Source organism: Natrix helvetica, assembly GCF_964273705.1.
Source record: "Natrix helvetica genome assembly, chromosome: 4".
Classification (NCBI taxonomy): domain Eukaryota; kingdom Metazoa; phylum Chordata; class Lepidosauria; order Squamata; family Natricidae; genus Natrix; species Natrix helvetica.
Genome location: NC_138550.1, coordinates 14,700,629 through 14,723,060, shown reverse-complemented (window position 1 = coordinate 14,723,060; position 22,432 = coordinate 14,700,629). Strand labels below are relative to the sequence as shown.

Here is a 22,432-nt window from a genome sequence, read left to right as displayed (position 1 = left end):
ACTTTTTACTGAACGAACAGCAGCTGCTATCTAAATTCTTACATTCTGGCAAGAGCTCTGTTGCCCACCTCCTTGGCAGGCGAACAGAAGATCAGAAGTCTCTGGAATGTGTGAGCAGGCGCAGTACATCACTTGCTGATAAGGCCTAAGACCTGCGCAGTAAATTTTCAGCACGGCTAGCAAACCAATTAATGCAGTGACATGGATCTTTATGAGGGCCCCTTGGGAATGTTATCGTTTATTGCCATATCGGAGCAGTGGGAGTTGAGGGAAACCAGCCCCAAACCTTGTGTGAATAGACTTGGTGGTTTCATTTTAAGCCTTTCCAGCATCTGTGAGAATCTTAGATCAGGAAGAGTCCTTAGGCTATGAAGCATTTGAAAAAAAAAATTGCAAGGAAGTAGCTGGACCTTAGGAGCTTCCATATATAACTGGAATGCCTGTTGCCCCCAAACTGAAGGTTCAGGAACAAACCCATTCCACGATGAAAGAAGACCTATGACTGTCAGCAGGCAGAAGCAAAGCTTTTATTTGTAGAAATAAAGGAGCACGGGGGAAAAAATTATCCCTGCAATTACAGCAATGGGAAAGCACTTCTATACCACTGCCAAGATCAAGCCATGGAAATGTCCACGAAGTTACCTAGAGTCAAGTTGAGCACTATACTCTGGAGCATAAAGGTAGATTCAATAACATATATGATATGGTACCTTGCAACTTTATTATGCTGTGATCTGAATGCACACACCTTTGTGTTAGGTAAGGTTGGTTATTGGGTTAACTGTCTTGTTATCTTCTAGACAACGGGTTGCTAGATTCTGCTCTTCAACCTTACCCACACAGGCCCAACAGGATACAATATTCACCTGTGAAATGTTGGAGAGTACGCACAAAAGAAAATATACAACATGGTACCCTTGCAATTCACACATTTGTGAAGTAGGGTCATGGAGCAACATCTTGTGGTGAGTTTTGAGGAAACAAGGAAATACCTATGGAGAAAAGTTCTCATTGGTTCTTGACCTGTATCCACATAGAAAGCTGGATACAGCTGAGTTTAAACAGAAATGAAATGATTTCTGATCCCTGCCCACGCTAAATGATGAGGCACCAAATTCCTCACTATTGTCCTGCACATCTTTTAAAAGAGCTCCTTCAAGGCAAAAGTTCAGTCCTGCAGAATTTGAAAGGAAGGTCTGTTAAGTCCTCTGAATCCTGTTTTCTACTCTGTCAAATGCCTGTGGAAATCCACTTTTCCTCCAGGAAATTAGCAAACACGATGCTGAATTTAATACAAGGCTAGCACAGTGCAGCTATTAGTATGAAGAAACTATCAAATGATTAAGAACCAGCAAAATGCATAAAAACGTGTTGCAAGCTTTGGAGTTCTCCAAAGCTCTTTATCAGGCAAAATGTTATAGAAAGCCCTAGATATGGAAGAAAAGTTCCAAAATGATGCCTTCTTTTCTCAGCTGCAGGGTCTAATTCATTCTCAAAAAGATTTGAGATTTAGTTGGAAGTCTTATCCCTGTCAGGTCACTCTTAGAGGACAGCGAATCATGTCTGCAAAGGCTATAAAAAGAGATAAGCGCTGATAATCCTCAATTTGTCTAAAGCGTGTAGACATCTAGCATGGCAGAAATCTATAGAAGAATCACAGCTCTCCTCTAATGAAAACCAGAAAGAAAGATTTTTAAAAAAAACATCACCTAAGCCAAAGTGTCCTATATTAACTAGTGATTGCAGGGGACTGGAAGCTGAAAATATAAAGCTTTTCTTTGGGCAAGAGTAAAATCAATATGAAAGGTCCTCTGTGCAAATCCTGTTTTACACAGGGAATGTGCAGTTTGCAAGAAGAGGATGAAGGGAACAAACCACAGGACATTTCCTAAATTAGACCTGCTTTTGTAATCTGTGTTGGTCACGTAGTCATCCAGATGTTTAGCCTGGATTTGGCATTTTTTATCTGCCTATAGTTCTTCCCAAGCCCTGGGGATAGACAGATGCTGTTGCTGGATTGTGCCTTTTGCAATTGACTGATGGTGACTTTGTCAATGCCAAAAGTGTTCATGCGGTGCTCCAGATGTTTGGAGATGGCATCCAAGGCACTATTACCATTGTTGCTATATTTGCTTAATTTTGTCAAAGTTGTTCGACTTCTATGTGGAGCTCTTTGCATTTTCTCCAATTCTTTCTCTTCTGCTGTCTCCACGTTCTGCAAAGTCTGCTATCCAAACTTTATTGTCTTTCTTATCAGCATGTGTTAAGTGACAGGTGCTTGTCTGTTTGAATTCTAAAGTCTCAGAACATTTTCGCCTCTTTATTTTCTATTACTTGGAATATCTTGTGGTCTAACTGTGTGGTGGCGCAGTGATTAGAATGCAGTATTGCAGGCTGACTTTGCCCACTGCCAGAAGTTCAATCCTGACTTGACTCAGCCTTCCATCTTTGCGAGGTTGGTAAAATGACCATCCAGATTGTTGGGGGCAACATGCTGACTCTGTAAACTGCTTAGAGAGTGCTGTGAAGTACTGTGAAGCGGCATATAAATCTAAGTGCTATTGCTATTTCTTACAGATCTTTCATTTCACCATTGTGGCTACTTTGCCATGCTGTTGTTTATAGTCAATAGCAATAGCAATTAGACTTATATGCTGCTTCGTAATGCTTTACAGCCCTCTCTAGGTGATTTACACAGTCAGCATGTTTCCCCCAACAATCTGGGCCCTCATTTTACCAACCTCGGAAGGATGGAAGGCTGAGTCAACCTGGAGCCAGTCAGCATCGAACTGCTGGCAGAGGGAATGCAGAGTCAGCTTGCAATACTGCATTCCAACCACTGCACCACCATGGCTCTACGCAAGATCTTTCTGCTCTTGTAGCAGCTTACTAAATGATCTGCTGTTTCTTCAGCTTCTTTGTACAGATGGTATTTGCTATTTGTTGCTGTCTTCTCCATTCTGGCTTTGTTCAGTATGCATTTGTTCTTAAGGCTTGGTCTTGTATAGCTAGAATGAGCCCCTCTGTCTCTTCAGTTTTCTTGTTCCTAGCTATTGGCAGATCTTGTTGCTATTTGTTTTGCCATATAGTATTTTGCCTTGCCATGTCTCTTTTCTATGCTTTATTTGGCCTTTCCGGTAATCCAGTGTGATCTCTCAGGAAGCCTTCGTGGTGTACAAGCCTCAGTGCAGAGTTGGTATTCAGCAGTTTCTGACCAGTTCTGGAGAACCGATAGTGGACATTTTGAGTAGTTCGGAGAACCGGTAGCCCTGCCCCATTTTTCCTCTGCCTCCCGAGTCCCAGCTGATCGGGAGGAAATGGGGATTTTGCAGTATCCTTCCTCTTCCACGCCCACCAAGCCACGCCCACAGAACCAGTATTAACATTTTTGAATCCCATCACTGCTTCAGTGCATCTTCTTCATGGTCCTTCAAGTATTGTTCAGATGTCTCTTTTTCTTCCTCAGCTGACACTGGTGGACTATGATTATTATTACTATTTAAAAAGAGTATGGACTCTCTGACAAATACATTTTTATAATCTTCCAGTGGGATTTCTGGGAAAACAGCTCTTTCTCTGTGGTTTGCACGTTGGGTGTGCTTTATAATCTCAAACATAGTAGAAGGCCCCAAGCAGAGTTATGGAGAATGCAATCTAAACCCCATATAGAGACACCAGTCAAGCTTTAGAGAGTAAATTTGTTTGAATAAGAAAGAAGTTATCATGTAAATGGATTTGGAGAGAAGGGAAGGGAAGGGAGGAGAGGAGAGGAGAAGAGATAGAAGCAACTTTATCTAGAAATGGAGAATTAAAGGAGAACAAAATCAGGGGAATTATCTGATAATTTGTTACAAAAGCATTAGGCTATGAATAGGTTTGCAGAAATAAAGCTCTCTAATTCTTAACTGGCCCACACATTTTCAATTTGCAGTTAGAAAGGACTGTCATTCGTTTAAATAAAATACTTATTGTGTGCAAATTACAGGTTTGGGGATTTGATCCAGCTATGCATTTATCTTTTAGAAAAAAAAACCTTGTAGGACTGCACAACACATACTAGAGATTATAAAGAGTTTCAGTGTAAAATGGAGCTGCCAAAGGTTTTGTTGAAATACAGAATAAAAAGGCAAGAAAATTGTCAAGCATTCTGGAGAAGCTGACGATGAAATGGGTATTGATTTAGTGTATCAAGTTTTTACTAGAGTAATAAGGGAGTCCTACATTCTTATAATGAACTGATAAGAATGTTATGTTTTGAGTTATCTTGAATTATAGATTTTTGCTCTCTTTATTCCACAGGGAAGGAAATCAAATAACACTAGGCAAACAAACATTACTGCATGTGTATGTCATGCCAAATGAAAAACATAGGAAGCTGATAAGGTGTGCACATAAATAAAAGTTGGCATGGCTGAATCCCAATAGCAACAGCAAATTTGTTCTGAACCAGTATCAAAAATTGAGCTACAATTTTGATTCTTCAATAATACGTAAAGGGATCAACTATACCTCATTCTTATGCAAGCTATGAAGGTACACCTAAACACTGCTAGTCTGTTCACCTACAACTGACATTTTAAGGGCAGAGGGCAGATTTTTAGCAGTATAAGTAGTCCTCAATTTACAACAGTTCATTTACTGACTATTTGTTCTCACTGAGGTTTACCAAGAGCATGAAACAAACTCTACTCTCCTTTCACTCCTCTTTTATTTCCTCTGGGAAGGGCCATTCATCGTCTCTCTGTGGCCTTACTCCTGAGTCAACCCCTGTTCTTTAGCTGTTCCCTTCATCTGGCAACTCTGCGCATGCGTACCCTGGGAACAGGCTCCAGCTGTTGGTCTGCCTCACTAATGTCTGACTCTGAAGGCAGCTGATAACTGGCATACGGCTCTGGCCCTCTCTCTGCCTCCGACACAGAGCCCTCATCAGAGCCTTCCCCAGACTCCAGGACTGGCCCATGTTCCTCCCCAACCTCCTCACTGTCTGAGTTTGCTGCCAGCTCCACTGGCCACTGGCAGGCCGCAACAGCAAGAGACCATGAGTTCAAGTCCTTGCCTTAGCCATGAAAGCCAACTGGGTATTGTTAGGCCAATAACATTTCACAGGATTGTTATCGTTGTGGTGGTGAAAATAAGAGGAGAAAGTGTGTTGGATATGTTTTCTGCCTTGAGTTATTTGTAAAAACAATAAAGGTGGAATGCAAACGAGCAATAATAAATAAAACCATTGCTTAGCACTCAAAGCGCGAAAAGGTTGACAAGCACCCAGGTAACAAGCCTATGATCATGGAGAGGCAGTACAGTGTTTTATCCTGGCCAGAATACCCTTTCTCAAGCCATTGTGAAGTTGAATGGTCATTAAACAATTGGTTGTAAGTTGAGGCCCACCTATAATTGCCTTTTGATCTGTTTAGATGGAAAGGAAGGATTCAAATTGGGTGCAACAGGTACAATTGGTAAGATTTAGGTTGAAAGTCTGTGGAGATTCTCAGTCATCCAGTCATGGTTATCCCAAAGTTGCTTTTTCAGGAGATAACCGACTTTTCTTTTTTCTTTTCTTTTCTTTGAAGATGTTTCATTTCTCATCCAAGAAGCTTCTTCAGCACTGACTGGATGGCTATTTAGCTATGCAATTTGGGATGAACGCCCTTCAAATGGTGTGGGAGTAGGAATGGATTTCCAGAGGAAAAAATGGCAGACTACAGGAACCAGGAGCCTCACTCAGGGGACCCTGAGGACACAGATGAACCTCCAGGTGGCCTCAACGACCCTCTAAAAGGATGCAAATGACCAGCTGTCAGCAAGGAATATAAATCCTTCCATCCCCCGCTATCCTGTCAGAGCTGAAGAAGCTTCTTGGATGAGAAGCAAAACATCTTCAAAGAAAAAACAAGAAAGTCCAGTTGCCTCCTGCAAAAGAACCTTTGGGATAATATTTACTGTATTTTTGGAGTATAAGACGCACCTCCCCCTCCCAAAGAGGGTGAAAATCTGGGTGCATCTTTTATACTGAACATAGCATTTTTGGTCTCCCGAAAGCCCACCCCCTTCACAAAAATGGATGTGCAGAGGGTTTGGGAGGCCTGCAAAGTGCTCCTGGGGGGCTGGGGAGGGCAAAAGCGATCGAAAAACAGCCTATTTTTTGCTCGTTTTTGTCCCCCCCAGCCCCCAGGAGCACTCTACAAGCCTCCTAAAGGCTATGCATGCCCTTTTATTGGCAAAAAATGGGCTGTTTTTTGCTCGTTTTTGCCCCCCACCACTTTGCAGGCCTCTCAAACTCTCTGCATGCCCCATTTTCCACAAAAAATGAGGTGTGCAGAGTGCAAAATCTTTTTTTTTTAAAAAATTACCTCTTCAAAATCTTGGTGCGTCTTATATTCCGGTGCATCTTATACTCCAAAAAATATGGTATGTTGTTATTTCTGATAACTCGTAATGAACTCTAATTGAATATAATATAGAAAGATGAGGTTGTAGAGTTGGGCTTATCAAGAATGGGGTGCGATATGAAATTAAAAGGGGGGTATGGTTGTATTCTAAGAGACTGCGATAAATTGTGTTGATTATAGCTGCTGGGAATAGAAGTTTCTTCTATTTTCCTTTCTTCCCTTTCTTCCTTCTTTCCTTTTTCTGTGCTTTTTAATTGTTATTTTTCAAAAATATATTTCTTTATTATCTAGTTAGCAGTATCAAGTTTTATTTGTATAACTTAATTTTTAATAAAGTTATTTTTTTTAAAAACAACAACAACCCCACGGCCATGAGATCAGCGTCAATGTCTATATTTCAACTGGGTTGCGCAATAATTTATGCTGATCTTGTCTTTTGTGATTAGTATACTCACCCCTAACAAGAAGTTCTGCCTCATCTGATACACTGTCTGCTGTAGATTGCACCCTGCAGCCATATCTTCCAGCATGCATCAGAAGGATGTTCCTGATCATTAAATCCGCAGAAGATGCTTGCTGTGGGAGAAAAAAAAGCAATACAATAGCATCTGCTCAAACACATTATGAATATAGATTTGCAAAAATGGAAGATCTGCTTCCCTTGAGCATTTGGGATAGGCAACATAATCCTCGTAGTAATATATTCCCACCAGTGTTCTCAGTTACAGGTAGGCCTCAATTTATAACTGGTCACTTAGCACTCGTTCGAAGTTACCTCTTTCCATTTTTTATTCTTATTGCATAAAATACAAAAAAAGAGAAAAGAAAATAGGAAATTAAGGAAAGGGGACAGGAAAAGGGGGTGTAACCATGGCACAACAGGAACTGGGTTAATTAATGACTCTGAACGGCCGGCCGAAACTGTTTGGGGTGGAAACAGTTTGCAGGTCAGTAAAGAAGAGGAGGAGGAACTGCATTCTATAGTAGACCTGAAAGCACAAAGGGAGAGAAAAGGCAAGAGCAAAGGAGATCTGCCTTGATGGGCTGCACTGGAAAGCTATTTATCATGGTGGGCCGAGGGAGGTATTGCTGGGAACAATGTGTTTGGCTTATGAGTTGTTGTTTGTGCTTCCAGCTTGACTTTGCAACTTGGAGACTCTGAACCTCTCTTGCCAAGTGAGCTCTCGTGGATGTACTTTCAGTTTTGCCTGGTGAATTTAAGTTTATTTGGTGGACTTACTTGTTGGAGTAACTTTCTATCATTGTATGGACTATTGGCCATAGCCTTGTGGACTTATCTTGGCCTGCTTGTAGCTGGCTTTATTTGGGACAGTTATGAGTCTAAGTGTAGGGAACTCCTGGGGAACATTAATAAACTCTAAAAAATACTTTAAAATACACACACACACGTGTGTGAGGGGCAGCACATAAACAAACAAACAAGTAAACAATGGAGTCTTGATATTTGGACTAAAAATGCCAGCTGCAGATCTGGGACCTTTGTGTGTACAACACATGTATGGAGGTACTGCTGGAGGGATAATCCCAAAAACATTTGTGATGACATTTCAAAGTATTCTGTTGCCTGATGTCCAACAATCACTAACATCTCCATTCCATTGTTGTTAACAAATACTTCCCAATGTTTATGCATCCATTACACCATGTCTCTGTCTCATACAGAGGTTTTACAGGGCAGTGATATCACAGCCATTTGCCGCTGTTTCTAATATTTTGTTAGACCCTTAGGAGAGATTTGAACTTAGGTCTTTGAAATCCACTCAGATGTACATTTTATAGGTCAGTAGCCTGATGTAAGTACTGAAGATAAATATATGAGTTGTATTCCAGAATAATTCTCATGCTGGGCACTGCAGGTAGCTTTACGCTGTGTAGCTACTCATGGTTCATTGATTGTGTTAATATCCAGGCTTCCAGTTACCCTGCAACAGTAGATTCTTTTACGTGTCTCATTTTACAAGAAGAAATAATAATGAGAAGTGGAGGAAGAAAAGTATTAGATAAGGGTTGGAGAATCATCTTTGTATTTCCAAAACTACAGTATTTTCCTTATGACAAATCTTCCAGGGCTATGGTTAAAGTCCTGAAGAGAAAGTAGGTGGAATCAAATCACTTTATTTATTTTTTCTCTTACCTCACCCAATATCTGTTTCACAGTAAAAGAACTAAGCTAAAATCCATCAATTCATCAACACCGTGCCCAAGAATTAAACAATGAAATGAAATGTATTAACTGATTCCATTGTCTGCATCACACTTAATTCTGTTTTCTAAAAGCCACAGTCTTTACCTTCTGCCCCTCATTTTTCCTGACTACAGTAGAGGTAGTCCTTGAATTCTGACTATAATGGAGTCTGCCCACCAAGTCATGAAGGTTATAAAATGGGTTGGTTATGTAACCGAGACAATTGTATGACCTTTTTTTCATAACAGTCATTAAGTGAATCACTGTGGCCATTAGGCAAACCCACAGTTTTTAAACCAATGCCGCTGTTGTTAAATAAACCAATGGCATGCTGTGAATGTGGTTTTGCTAAAATCCAAAAGTGCTGGAGGTAAAAAAAAACTGAGGTAAAATGTGATCACATGACCACAGGATCCTACAAATGACTGTAAATGTGATTGGATTGCCCAGTGCGCAAAGTTTAGTCACATGAGCACAGCAGCGTGGGGTGTCTGTCAGAATTTCGAATTTGGACTCTAAGAAGTCCCACTGTTGTACCTTTGAACAGTTGCTAAGCAGTGGATATAAGTCAAGGACTACCTACCTGTACATTGTTTAATCAACCAATCAACCAACCAACCAACCAACCAACCAACCAATCAATCAGAATAGAGCTGGAATGGACTTTGGAGGTCTTCTAGTCTAACCCCCTGCTCAAGCAGACTCTGTACCATTTCAGATAGATGGCTGTCCTGTCTTTTCTTAAACACCTCCAGTGATGGTGCACCTACAGTTTCTTGAGGAAATATTAATTGTTCTCACTGTTAGGAAGTTTCTCCTCAATTCCAGGTTGCTTCTCTCCTTGATTAGTTTCCGTCCATTGCTTCTTGTCTTGCCTTCTGGTGCTTTAGAAAATAAGTTGACCCCATTTTCTTTGTGGCAGCTCCTCAAATTCTGGAATACTGCTATCATGTCCCCCCTAGTTCTTTTTTCCCTCTAGATTAGCCATCCCCAATTCCTGCAACCATTCTTCAGAGAACAGTTTAGACTCTTCCCTCCCTTCTGTAGACTTGCCAAGAAAAATATGGCATGCATTGGGTAATACAGTTAAGGATACCCATTATGCAAAAGTTTTTAGAATAAAAGTGGTTAGCTTTTATAATGTCGCAAAGTTTTTCATTATTTTTAAACTATCGGTATTTGATAGCTATGCACAATTTAATTGGTAGCATATTGTCCAATTGAACCAATTAATTGCAAACCATGTAGAAATGTAAACTCAAAACAAGAGTTTAGATGTAAATATATAGAGAAATCAACAATAAATGTCACACTAGATACAGATACCGATGGGAGAGTACAATGACATTATTTTCAGGTAGGATCGTGAGAGTGACCAATTCGAATACAGCATGATTTGCTCAGTTTTGCATTAAAATTCTGTTGCATTGCTGGATATATTTTTTTAAAAAAAATATTCACTACTGAATTTGTTTCTCGGTTTATCATAAAAGAATGCTGCTTTAAAAATAGGTAAAAACGGAGTCAAGATAACTGTGCTTGTTTGCTTACTTTTTAAAAATGTATAGTGGCAGGTGATAAATTAATCTTAAATTGCTCTTGCCGTTCTTAAGGCTGCTGCACTGTACTGAACGACAATTGCCTATTGTCCCTTTCAGCATTTAAGAAAAAAATTGTTGAGGATTCTTTTTTGCTGAACCGCATCTTGATTTATATTAACGGTCACACAATATCATTATAGCACTGAAAGAGTCTTAATGTTTTCAGCTTTATCTACTTTTATTAGTCACATTCTATGACAGGCTGTCTGGAATTCCTAAAACTTTGCTTTTTCCTCTAGCAATAGAAAATGCACTCGGTGGCTTAAGTGGCCCTTTGGAGTTCTAACATTTCTAAAAACTGGTTTAAAGGCCATATTGTAGCTTGACCCAGCATTCAGTTCGTTAGATAAATGTCTAGATTTCTACAATTCCCCACCCCCTGTCATTTTCAATCAAAAGATAGAATAGAATAGCAGAGTTGGAAGGGACTTTGGAGGTCTTCTAGTCCAACCCCCTGCCTAGGCAGGAAACCCTACACCACTTCCGACAAATGGTTATCCAACATCTTCTTAAAGACTTCCAGTGTTGGAGCATTCACAACTTCTGGAGGCAAGTTGTTCCACTGATTGATTGTTCTAACTGTCAGGAAATTTCTCCTCAGTTCTAAGTTGCTTCTCTCCTTGATTAGTTTCCACCCATTGCTTTTTGTTCTACACTCAGGTGCTTTGGAGAATAGTTTGGCTCCCTCTTCTTTGTGGTAACTCCTGAGACATTGGAACACTGCTATTATGTCTCCCCAGTCCTTCTTTTCATTAAACTAGACATAGCTAGTTCCTGCAACCATTCTTCTTATGTTTAAGCCTCCAGTCCCCTAATCATCTTTGTTGCTCTTCTCTGCACTCTTTCTAGAGCCTCCACATATTTTCTACATCGTGGCGACCAAAACTGAATGCAGTACTCCAAGTGTGGCCTCACCAAGGCCTTATAAAGTGATATTAACCCTTCACATGATTTTGATTCTATCCCTCTGTTTATGCAGCCTAGAATTGTGTTGGCTTTTTTGGCAGCTGCTGCACACTGCTGGCTCATATTGAAATGGTTGTCCACTAGGACTCCAAGATCCCTCTCACAGTTACTACTATTGAGCAAGGTACCACCTATACTGTACCTGTGCATTTTGTTTTTCTTGCCTAAATGTAGAATCTTACTTTCATTCATCTTAAGATCACGTGAAGTCCTAGTACCCCTTTATAAAGACTTAGTAAAACCATACTTAGGCATCTTAACTGGAACTTAACACCTGTTCCTAATTCTTCGTGCCTGACAGAAGGCGAAAAATCATGCATAGCATGGAGAAAGTAGTGAGGGGAAAATGTTCTCCTTGTCTCAAAACATTGGGACTGGGGTCACCCAAATTTTATTGAAGCTCATAGGAATCAGATTTAGAACAGAAAAAAGAAATCGTGTCTTTTCCCATATATATATTCATGTATAGGAGGTCTATTAAGGTCCGGCAAACTTGGAGACTTAATGTAGCACATTCCCCCTCCAGATGTAGGGGAACAGCTGGTGGTCATTCTCCAACTCTCACCTATCAGCACCCATGATCATTGAGAAGCGTAGAGTTGGATTAAGATGAGATCTTCATCTAATTTACTAGGACTATTGTCATGTTCTTATGGTCATGCACGCCAGATTATACTTGTCCCCTCCATAATCTTCCTCCATAATTCTACTTTTATTTGGATAAGAAGGGGCTTTTGTTTGGAATGCAAATCTAAAGACTGTGTTCCTTCTCTGACACAGATTGGAGTGGGTCTGTGTGTCCCCCCCCCCATACTTTTAATTCAAACAAGCAAAATCTACTTAGAGACCATGGGAAAAAATTCAAAATATTCATTAAAAAAAAACCCAAAAGCATTCTAATAGCGCAATTCTTCCTTGTGCACATCAAGACTGACAGATCTGTTGATACTTGCCTAAATCAAATGTGCAGGGTGGGGGGAGCACAATTCCCATGTTTTTGCCTGTGAGGTTTTAAGATCTCGGGTACTCAGCCAACTCATTGTATCTCTGAAGTTGGACGACGTGATGAATTGTATTTCTTTTCAATAAGGTGCCAATTTGGGATTCAAAGTTTGCCACATTGTCTGCTGCTACAATACTTATTAGCTGTGTAATATGGTGTGTTCAGAAAGATTTATGCTTTTGATATAAAACCATGGATACAGAAAGGGTAAGACCAAATCAGTTGACATTTCTCTTCCCCTCGGAGAATAATTTACATTTAATATGAGCTTTGTTGTTAATGCAAATAAAAAATATCATATAGACAGTAACTGCCTGGTCTAATTCCCTCAGTATCTGATGTATTGTGATGCTCTAAGAAAGGATTCACAATTATTGTATCACAATGTATTCCCCAGCAAAGGAAATATGTCTACAACCTAAAAATCTAAATAGCAGAACCAAATTAGAAGAATTTCATTTTTGAGAAGACAAAGCATGACTACTATAAGCACCCTTCTGAAATAGATTACAATTGACCAACACATGGTTATAATCATTAGTAGTCATGATTGGGGACTTAAGACTTAGTCCCATACTTGGAATTACAATAATGTAAAGCAAAGAGACGCAGTGGCTCAGTGGCTAATTCACTGAGCTTGTCGATCAGAAAGATTAGTAGTTCGGTGGTTCGAATCCCTAGCGCCGCATAACGGAGTGAGCTACTGTTACTTGTCCCAGCTTCTGCCACCCTAGCAGTACAAAAGCATGTAAAAATGCAAGTAAAGAAATAGGGACCACCTTTGTGGGAAGGTAACAGCGTTCAGTGCGCCTTCGGCATTGAGTCATGCTGGCCACATGACCATGGAGACGTCTTTGGACAGCGCTGGCTCTTTGGCTTTAAATGGAGATGAGCATCGCCCCAGAGTCGGGAACGACTGGCACATATGTGCAAGGGGAACCTTTACATTTACCTGTAGCAAACTAAAGCAGCTGAAACTGTTCTTTGTTCAAACTTTCTTAAATCCTGGTTTGGTCAAGTCTTTGGTTATCACATAAACGAACAACTGGTTGGGTTCTTACCTTGCCCAGGACAATAAATTATGATATTCCAACCACAATGATTGGATCACTAAGTCACAAAGAATCAAGCCACATATGGCGCAATTTACTATGTTAGGACCATGTCCATAGAAAGAAAATGTAGAAAGTATAATTTAGAAATGGTTGGATACAGACAACACCATAAACTAAGTTAAACTGGGCTTGGATAATTAGTATAGATAATTGAATTACCCAATTATTTTTTCTCAGAAGATAAACATGAACCAGATGTTAAGACACACAAAATTTATTTCGTGGCATGTGTGAACCCAGAAGTTGGATTTTGATTTGTTGTCTATCTGTCACTGACCTATCAGATGGAAGGGATTTATTTGGCTCATTGCAAATTGACAGTTGTGGTGCTTGTTTTTAATTATTTTGAGCTGTTGCTGTTTTTGGTTTTATTTCTTGGGTGTTGCCCAGGGTTGCTACAGTGAGAAGGACAGTGATATGAATTGATGTCATATGAATTGAGATTGGACAACCATTTGTCTGAAATAGTATTGGATTTCCTGCTTGAGCAGAGGGGGTTGGCCTAGAAGACCTATAAGGTCTTTCCAACTCTGTGGTTCTGTTATTCTAAAATAAGGCAGTCAGCTTAGGGGTCTGAATGAAGCCTATGAGTGCTGAACTCTGGCAAGTGATGAAGAAACTGTATTTTCCAGCTCTGGTTATTGCTCTTCATACAAGCCTCAGCAAAAGCAGATATTTGTTTTGTTTTACAAAAGAAAGTGCTTTATTGGAAGGATTCTCAGAGGACATTTCTCTCTTTGAGGGCATTTTGGATTTCAGTGGTTCTCCAGCATCATTGTTGAGCCACGGTGGCCCAGTGGTTAGAATGCAGTACTGCAGGCTATTTCTGCCGGCTGCCTACAATTTGGCAGTTGAAATCTCACCAGGCTCAAGGTTGACTCAGCCTTCCATCCTTCCCAGGTGGGTGAAATGAGGACCCAGAATGTTGGGGGCAATAGGCTGACTCTGTAAACTGCTTAGAGAGGTCTGTAAAGCACTGTGAAGCGGTATATAAGTCTAAGTGCTATTGCTATTGCGCTTTAAAGCACTATTTCTCAACTGGAAGATGGGTGGACTTCAACTCCCAGAATTCCCCAGCCAGGATGCTTCTGAATTCCTCTGTTTTAAAGGCAAAGGACTCTAAGGATAGCAGACACTTTTGGCTCATGCAGAATAGTTGTAAAAGTTCTGCATTTTATGTACTGTTCTGTTCAGTCTGATGAAAGATTTGTTTTCTTAGATTTTGTTTGAAAGAAGAAGGCAATTTAATTGATATTCTTGAGGAAGGAGCAGAGCTGTCGCGGGGTGAGGGGGGAATCAAGAAAATTAAGGTGGTAGTCATGATTGTATGATCAAAACAGGAATGCATTTATGAGCAATTTGAATGCAATATTCCGTATTTTTCGGAGTATAAGACACACCTTTTTCACTCAAAAAAGAGGCTGAAAATATCAGTGCGTCTTATACACTGAATACAGCATTTTTTTGCCTCCTGAAACTCCGCCCCCTTCACCAAAATGGTCGTGCATAGCTTGTAGGAGGCTTTCAGAGAGCTCCTGGGAGCTGGGGAGGGCAGAAATGAGCAAGAAATGGGCTGTTTTTTGCTCAATTTTGCCCCCCCCAGCCCCCAGGAGCACTCTACAAGCTTCCTAATACCCTTTGTTTTGACAAAAAATGGGCCCGCTTTTGTGAAAAACGGGCCACTTTTTGGTCGTTTTTGCCCCCCCCGGAACATTCTACAAGCCTCCTAAGGGTTATTCATGCTCTTTTTTGAAAAAAGAAACGGGCCTGTTTTTGTGAAAAACGGGCCATTTTTGGGAGGTTTGCGGAGTGCAAAAACTTTTTTTTTCAATTTGCCTCTTCAAAACCTTGGTGTGTCTTATACTCCAGTGCGTCTTATACTCTGAAAAATAGGGGTATGTCAAAAGGGGGAGGTTCTTGGATCACATGGCTGCTGGTGCTGGAATGCATCTCACACTTATTGGATTAATTGGTGCTAAAGAGTCTGTGGGTGAATGACTCATTTTGGAGAAACTCTTTTCGAGTTTTTCTCAGAGGGTTTAAAGTAAACAGCTTGAATTGATGGAAAATTATGTGACAGAAAAAAATAATATCAGCACAGCATCCTTTATCATCTCCAACAACCCCCTCAAATAGAGTTGGAAGGGGCCTTGGAGGTCTTCTACTCCAACCCTCTGCTCAAGGAGGAGACCTTTTACCTTTCTGGAGAAATGGCTGTCCAAGCTCTTCTTAAAAACCATCCAGTGATGGAGCCCTCACAACTTCTGAAGGCAAGATATTCCACTGATTAATGGTGCTTACTGTCAAAATACTTCTCTTTAGTTCCAGGTTATGTCTCTCCTTGATAAGTTTCCATCTGTTACTTCTTGTCCCGCCTTCAGGTGCTTTAGCGAATAGGTCAGGTGTCAGCAACCCACGGCTCTGGAGCCGCATGTGGCTCTTTCATCCCTCTGCTGTGGCTCCCTATCGCCAGTCAGCACCACAATATTGAGAGGAGCTTCCGGTTGGATGGGGGGAAAGCAGGGAGTGCCAGGGGGAGACTCTATGGTAAGAGGCGGGTTTTCCGGTCAGCTCCACAATTGATAGGACTTTCGGTTAGGACAGGTAGAGGAAAAAGGACGCCGCGCTTGGAGGAGACTCTATGGTGGGGAAACAAGACTTCTGATTGGCTCCAGAATTGAACGGGGGGCTTCCCGTTACGACCTTTGTGGCTCTTTGAGTGTTCAAAGTTGTGACCCCTGGAATAGGTTGTTCCCTTCTTCTCTGGGACAGCCCGTCAAGTACTGGAAGGGTCATGGTTAGGAGAAACTGAGAAGAAATTCTCAAGCTTCCAGAGAAACAAATGGGAAATCCTCCTTTGCTATTCTGACAAATACTGTAGCTTGGCAAGTTTTAGTTTGAACACTCATGTGGATGATATCGAATGCTGGTCCCCCACCTCCCTGCCCTCACTCTATGGCAGGGGTGTCCAAACTTGGGAACTTTAAGACTTGTGGACTTCAACTCCCAGAATTCCCCAGCCAGCATGGCTGGCTGGGGAATTCTGGGAGTTGAAGTCCACAAGTCTTAAAGTTCCCAAGTTTGGACACCCCTGCTCTATGGTACAATGCTCTGCTTTAAAACATGGTTGGGGGTTCATAACCAGCATCTATAAATTAGCATAAGAAGTTTTTATTCAAATCAGCACCTTATTAGTCTTTTGTTTGTTTCCTTAGGGAGTTTCCTTTCCTTTATATATCTTACATGGCTCTGTGTTAATATTTAACTCAAATTTACATTTAGAATGGAATCAATTTTAGGCTAGTAAAAACCAATCATATCCCTAGCTCCTTTAGGAATTCTTGCTACATTGTCTCTGGTGATTAGATTTTGCAAGTGCCATTATCTGTGCAACAAAAGGCAGTTTAAGTTAATTTTTGGGATGCCGTAGGTTTTTAAACACTGCTATTCTTTTGTCATCTTCATTATCCATGATTCTGAGTTTTGAATAGAGATTCAACACATTTCAGTCTGTATTTAAAGTCTCGTCCTGTATGCATTCTCCTTCGTCAAGGAACATCCTTACAGAGGGATATAAACTGGAAAGTTTAAGCAACCCAAAGAAATAATATATTAACTGTAGATATTTAATCTGCGCATTACACTCTCCAACATTAAAGGTTCCCCTCACACATATGTGCTAGTCGTTCCCGACTCTAGGGGGCGGTACTCATCTCCGTTTCAAAGCCGAAGAGCCAGCACTGTCCAAAGATGTCTCTGTGGTCATGTGGCCGGCATGACTAAATGCTGAAGGTGCACGGAACGCTGTTACCTTCCCACCAAGGTGATCCCTATTTTTCTACTTGCATTTTTACATGCTTTTGAACTGCTAGGTTGGCAAAAGCTGGGACAAATAATGGGAGCTCTCTCTGTTATGCAGTGCTAGGGATTTGAACCACTGCCAGCCTTTCTGATCGACAAGCTCAGAGTCTTAGCCACTGAGCCACCACATCCCTTCTCCAACATTACAGCTCTTGAATTCTCAGAAAGAAAGAAAAAACTTCAATAATAGACCATAAGGGTGGCTGGAATATCTGTCACAGACCAATGTTTGTTAAATCTGAATTTGCATTATTGGTGTCAATTTTTGCCATATATTATGGGTGATAATTTATGTTAAATGGCCAGAATAACTGAGATAATATGGCTATTCTCTGTTATTCTGCCCAGATACAGATTGTGTCTGTTGTATCATTATAAGTTCACTAACTGGGATTTTTAGGAGTTTTCACTTTTACTTTTACTGGCATATTTTTCACTTTCTTCAGAACTTTAGAGATTTCTCAAAGCCATAAGCCATTGTGGCATGTATTGCATGTGGAAAGCATATTATTTTCCTCAACAAAATTACATCAATAATCATTTTTTTAAACCATGCAGTGTCTTTCTCCAGTTCCAGTGGTGATCAGAATATTTTTGGAATATTTGAATAACCAGGTTACAGGACCAGGTGACTTTGGGCTGGTCACTCTATCTCAACCCAAATCACCAGAATCACCCCAAAATTCCAGGATTTCCAATGAGTAATCAGGAATTGTAGAATTAAAGATCCAATCAGTGGTGGGTTGCAGGTGGTAGGCCCCGGTACGGGCGTACCGGATCCTGCCTGGAGCACCGGGTACCGTTCTGGTACGGTGCTCCGGAGGGCCCACCCGTGTGTGCTACTTACCGTGTTTTAAAGCTGTCGGCGCTTCCACACACGTGCATGGTGCATACAGCGCCTGCACAATGCTCGGCTGAGCAGCTGGAGTGTTGTGGAGTCTTGCGGAAGCGTAATTTGATGCTACAACGCATGCACGCACCACTGGATCCAATGTATCCACTACCAATCTGCAACCCACCACTGGATCCAATGTATCTACGGCCTAAACTCATGGATATTTTAACAATAGCCAAATGATTGGATTCACTGCAATTTCTTTTTGCCTAAACAAATATCCTATATTTCAATTAACTGAATTAAATGAGATGCTAAATTCAGTAAATGGATCCTTCCTTCCTTCCTTCCTTCCTTCCTTCCTTCCTTCCTTCCTTCCTTCCTTCCTTCCTTCCTTCCTTCCTTCCTTCTTATTGTAATTCTGTCATAACTGCAAATTTGCAGTGAAAAGAAGATTTGTCCAGCATGTTTCATTCCATTGAACTTGTCAAAGAAAATGGATTTCAACTGATGCTCACCGCCCTGATCCTTTCAAAATGTCCGCCTTCTTTTTCAAAATCGATAGGCTGCCCGTTCAGACTCCAGTGAAAGATGATGTCTAAAGTTGGGTCATGGAAAGCTTTGCAGCTGAGGACAATGCTTTCTCCCACCGTGAGCTCAGTTCTCTTGGGGGACAAGTCTATCCTGGTAGGCTCTAGGAAACAAAACAAATCAATGACATCAACTGGGACATATCCCTGTATTTGTTGTTTTTACTGGTTGGGCTTGCACTGATTGACAGAAAAATCAGGAAGATGTAGATTGTGATAGTTTGAGTTGTACAGGAATTTCTCATTTTGTTTGCCCTTTTAACAGTCATTATCAAAGCGTAGAGGGGAGAAAGATCCCGCAAACAAACCCAAGTGCCTTCAGCCGTAATTGTAATTTTGAGACATCCCCCCCAAACACACACCCATTCCTTCCCTCCTTCTTTTATCAATTTTCTCAGCCCAATGCTTTGCGTCTGTAGTTGAGAAAAAGAAAATTTATTTAGGCACAATTTTGGTTTGTAGGATGTTTAGAATACAGGGCTTTTAATTCTGGTGTGTTGTCTGTTCCTCTGATATTTTTTAAATGCTTTATGGGTTCCCTTTGTGTTTTTAAATTAATCTTTAAGATGCAATGATTTTATTCTTATTAGTAGTTCCTTTGTGACCATTCTTTGGAAGATGGGCAGGAGAGAACGTGTGTGTTATGTGTTGGATTGCAACTTCCACTTGCTTCCAATGAGCAGAAATAATAGATATATTATGTTCTAACATACCTGCACACTTCTGGATTTTGAAAGGTTGCATAATATAATTATTACAGAACAGGTTCTGTATTCCAATGAGCAGAAATAATGGATATATTATGGTCTAACATATCTGCACACTTCTGGATTTTGAAAGGTTGCATAATATAATTATTACAGAACACGTTCTGTATTCCAATGAGCAGAAATAATAGATATATTATGATCTAACATATCTGCACACTTCTGGATTTTGAAAGGTTGTGTAATATAATTATTACAGAACAATACTATAAGCCAAAAATAGTTTTCATACCTAGTACCCGCTAAATATGTTGGATCAACAAACTCATAGCAGAGTATGGCTGCTATTTTGGATGTAAGGATTTGGTATCAACCTGTTCTAGTCTAATTCCAAGGAGACTGTAGTTACTCAAGGTTAGAAGAGAAACCTTGAATCCAAGTGGTCCAAGGGCTTCACTATCCTCTCCCCACCATCCCTAACTACAGGGGGAGGAAGAAGAGGGGAGAAGGAGAAGAAGGAGGAGGAGAAGGAGGAAGAGGAGGAGAAGAAGAAGAATCTCAGTATTCTATTCTACTAGGAATATAGTTAGCAGAGTACAATATTGGAATACCTGCATGTTGCTTTTATGTATTCATTTGTATCCCTCCTGATTATTTTTACAAATCATTCAAGGTGTCAAAGATACTCAACATATCTTCCTCTTCTTAATTTCCCAACAACAGCAACTATAAGGTTGTTCAAAAAAGTGACTGGCTCAAATTTACCTAGCTAGCTTTCATGGATAGCATGAAAGTAGAACTCACAAATTTCCCACATTTTAGCCTGGCGCCTTAGACTGCTAGACCAAACTGACTTTTGTTGGAGTTTTGTTAGCGTACTCTGCTTTACCTTCGTGCAAACCTTTGCAGATCAATCATTTTCCAGTTATATCTCACCTTTCACAAATACTGAAGCTGTAATTTCTGCTGAACCAAATATATTTTCTCCTCGGCATATGTATTTCCCCTCATCAGATTTGGAGGCATTCAGAATTTGCAGGCTTCCATCTGGAAGAACAGTTACCCTGAAAATTATATTAAAAAAAAGGTTTTATCCTGAAGTTGCATATTATATTATCTCAAATGAAGGTAATTTCTCTAGTGTCATTTCTTTTTAAGTTTCTTAAATAGAATTGTCAAATCTGGTCATGTTTCTTAAGTATGAAGAAAAGGAATTGCATTTTCCAGGCTTTCAAATAGAGTTAAAATAAACTTTTCTGATTTAAGGAGCCAGATTCCTCAACCAGCAGACAAATCCCTTTATTAAAAATGTACTCATAAAGCGCTTGTTTTAGCAAACAGTCAAGCATAATGAGTTTTTTAAAATGACATCCGTCTTTCACTGACTCTGTAACTTTATCATTCAACGATCTTTCAATATTAAGCACCAGCTGTTCAAGTGAAATGTGAGAGTGACCTTAAAATCAAATGTAACACAAACATGATAAAAAAGAAGCAGCAGATGGGTAAGGAAGAGAAAATTAATTGTATATAGTCCAAAGATGATTTATAGTATACTCTATGGCAGGACAGCAGGAAGATGGAAATGAATTTTGGCTACAAATGGATATTATTTGCCTGTATTATAGTTGTATAGCATATTGTCAAAATGAAGTTGAAGGGTGGAATTAAACTTCATGAGAATGGTGATGCTACTTCTGAAAATGGAAGCCACATAGGCTATCACCTCCCATATCATACTAATATATATATTATTATTTTGTCCTGACATCATGATACAGGTTGTGGCAATATCAGCAGCAGCCAATGAAGTAAAATTTTACAAGTGAACTTCATATCACCAAACTATGGGATATTAGAGTAAGAAATGATCTTCTTAAGGCCACCCCTGGTTTAGTTGGGATGCTATTACTGCTCCAAAGATCAATCAGATATGGGAATGGAATATATTGGACATAAGTGAAAAGAGTAAAAGAAGCTGAAAACAAGAATATAGATGTCTACAAACAATAATGACTAGAAAACCCTCAGGAATGAAGTTCTCACCAAAATTTGAGTGGTTTCCGCCCTACTTATTTTTTTTTGAAGGACCTTAAATATTTGTCTCTTCACCCAGACCTTAGACAATTATACCTGATGTCTCTTTCTTTCTTTTAGGTCCCTTCTGGGTTTATTTATTGATTTATTGCAAAAGGCAGGATTATTTTTTTCCCTTGTACTTTTAGTTTTCTCTTTCATTTTATTCTTTTTTCTCTTCCTTATTTCCTGTTAATTTATGTTTGTTTCCATCTTCCTTAAAAAAAAAAAACTTTTAATATTGTTTGGGGTGGGGGTGGGGCGTGTAAGTGCAAAATCCAGTAGAAATAGTATTTTCTTTGAGGAAAAAAAATCATGCTTATACAAATAGCTTCCTCGGTTTTTGATACTGACAGACAAACACCAATAGCCAAACTGGCACCTGTCATGCATAAAGGTGAAGCCCCAGGTTTTTGCTAAATACAATGAAAAATGACTATGGAATGAAGTAAAGGGAAAACAGGTGGAAGGGAGTAGGGGATGGAAGGGGGTTCAGCAGACTAGGGAAACACGACAAAGGAATAATGCTGTGACATTTTGTTGGTGGCCCTGAGGGATAGGTATTTTACTTGGTACTAAATCTCTGTGACAAGCCTGCCTCAGAGGAACAGTATTTCATATATACTGCACTATAACTGGGAAAGTCACATGCCATTCAGATAAGTTCATATGAGCGAAGATGTTTCTTTAGAAGCTAATCATTATGTCATCCATATATAACAATCCTTCTCTCTCTCTCTCTCTCTCTCTCTCTCTCTCTCTCTCTCTCTCTCTCTCTCTCATTCTCACACTGTCTGTCTTGCTCTCTCCTTCTCTCTCTTTCTCCCCCCCCCAACCTGACACATGCTCATATACCTTAGGTGAAATTGTTTGTGTAAACATAGGAGCTTTTTCAAACCAAACCGAACCTAGACCAATTGAGAGGAAATAAATGACCATTTCTGTTGTCAGATTAACAGAGTTGGAAGGGACTTTATAGGACATCTAGTCCAACCCCCTGCTAAAGTAGAAGACCCTACACCATTTCTGACAAATGGCAGTCCAATCTCTTCTTGACAGTCTCAACTGATGAAGATCTCACAA

The 22,432-nt window shown here is 40.1% G+C and overlaps 1 protein-coding gene across 1 annotated transcript in view; it reads right to left on the bottom strand.

Annotated features, from left to right (window-relative positions):
* CNTN5 (contactin 5) overlaps positions 1-22,432 on the bottom strand; it is a 354,084-nt gene that overhangs the window by 63,333 nt on the left and 268,319 nt on the right. The window contains exons 12-14 of the mRNA XM_081951235.1: positions 20,210-20,337; positions 18,495-18,670; positions 6,845-6,965 (exon numbers count right to left, since the gene is read on the bottom strand). Coding sequence (XP_081807361.1) covers positions 6,845-6,965; positions 18,495-18,670; positions 20,210-20,337 — 425 coding nt within the window. The remainder of the gene's footprint in view (positions 1-6,844; positions 6,966-18,494; positions 18,671-20,209; positions 20,338-22,432) is intronic.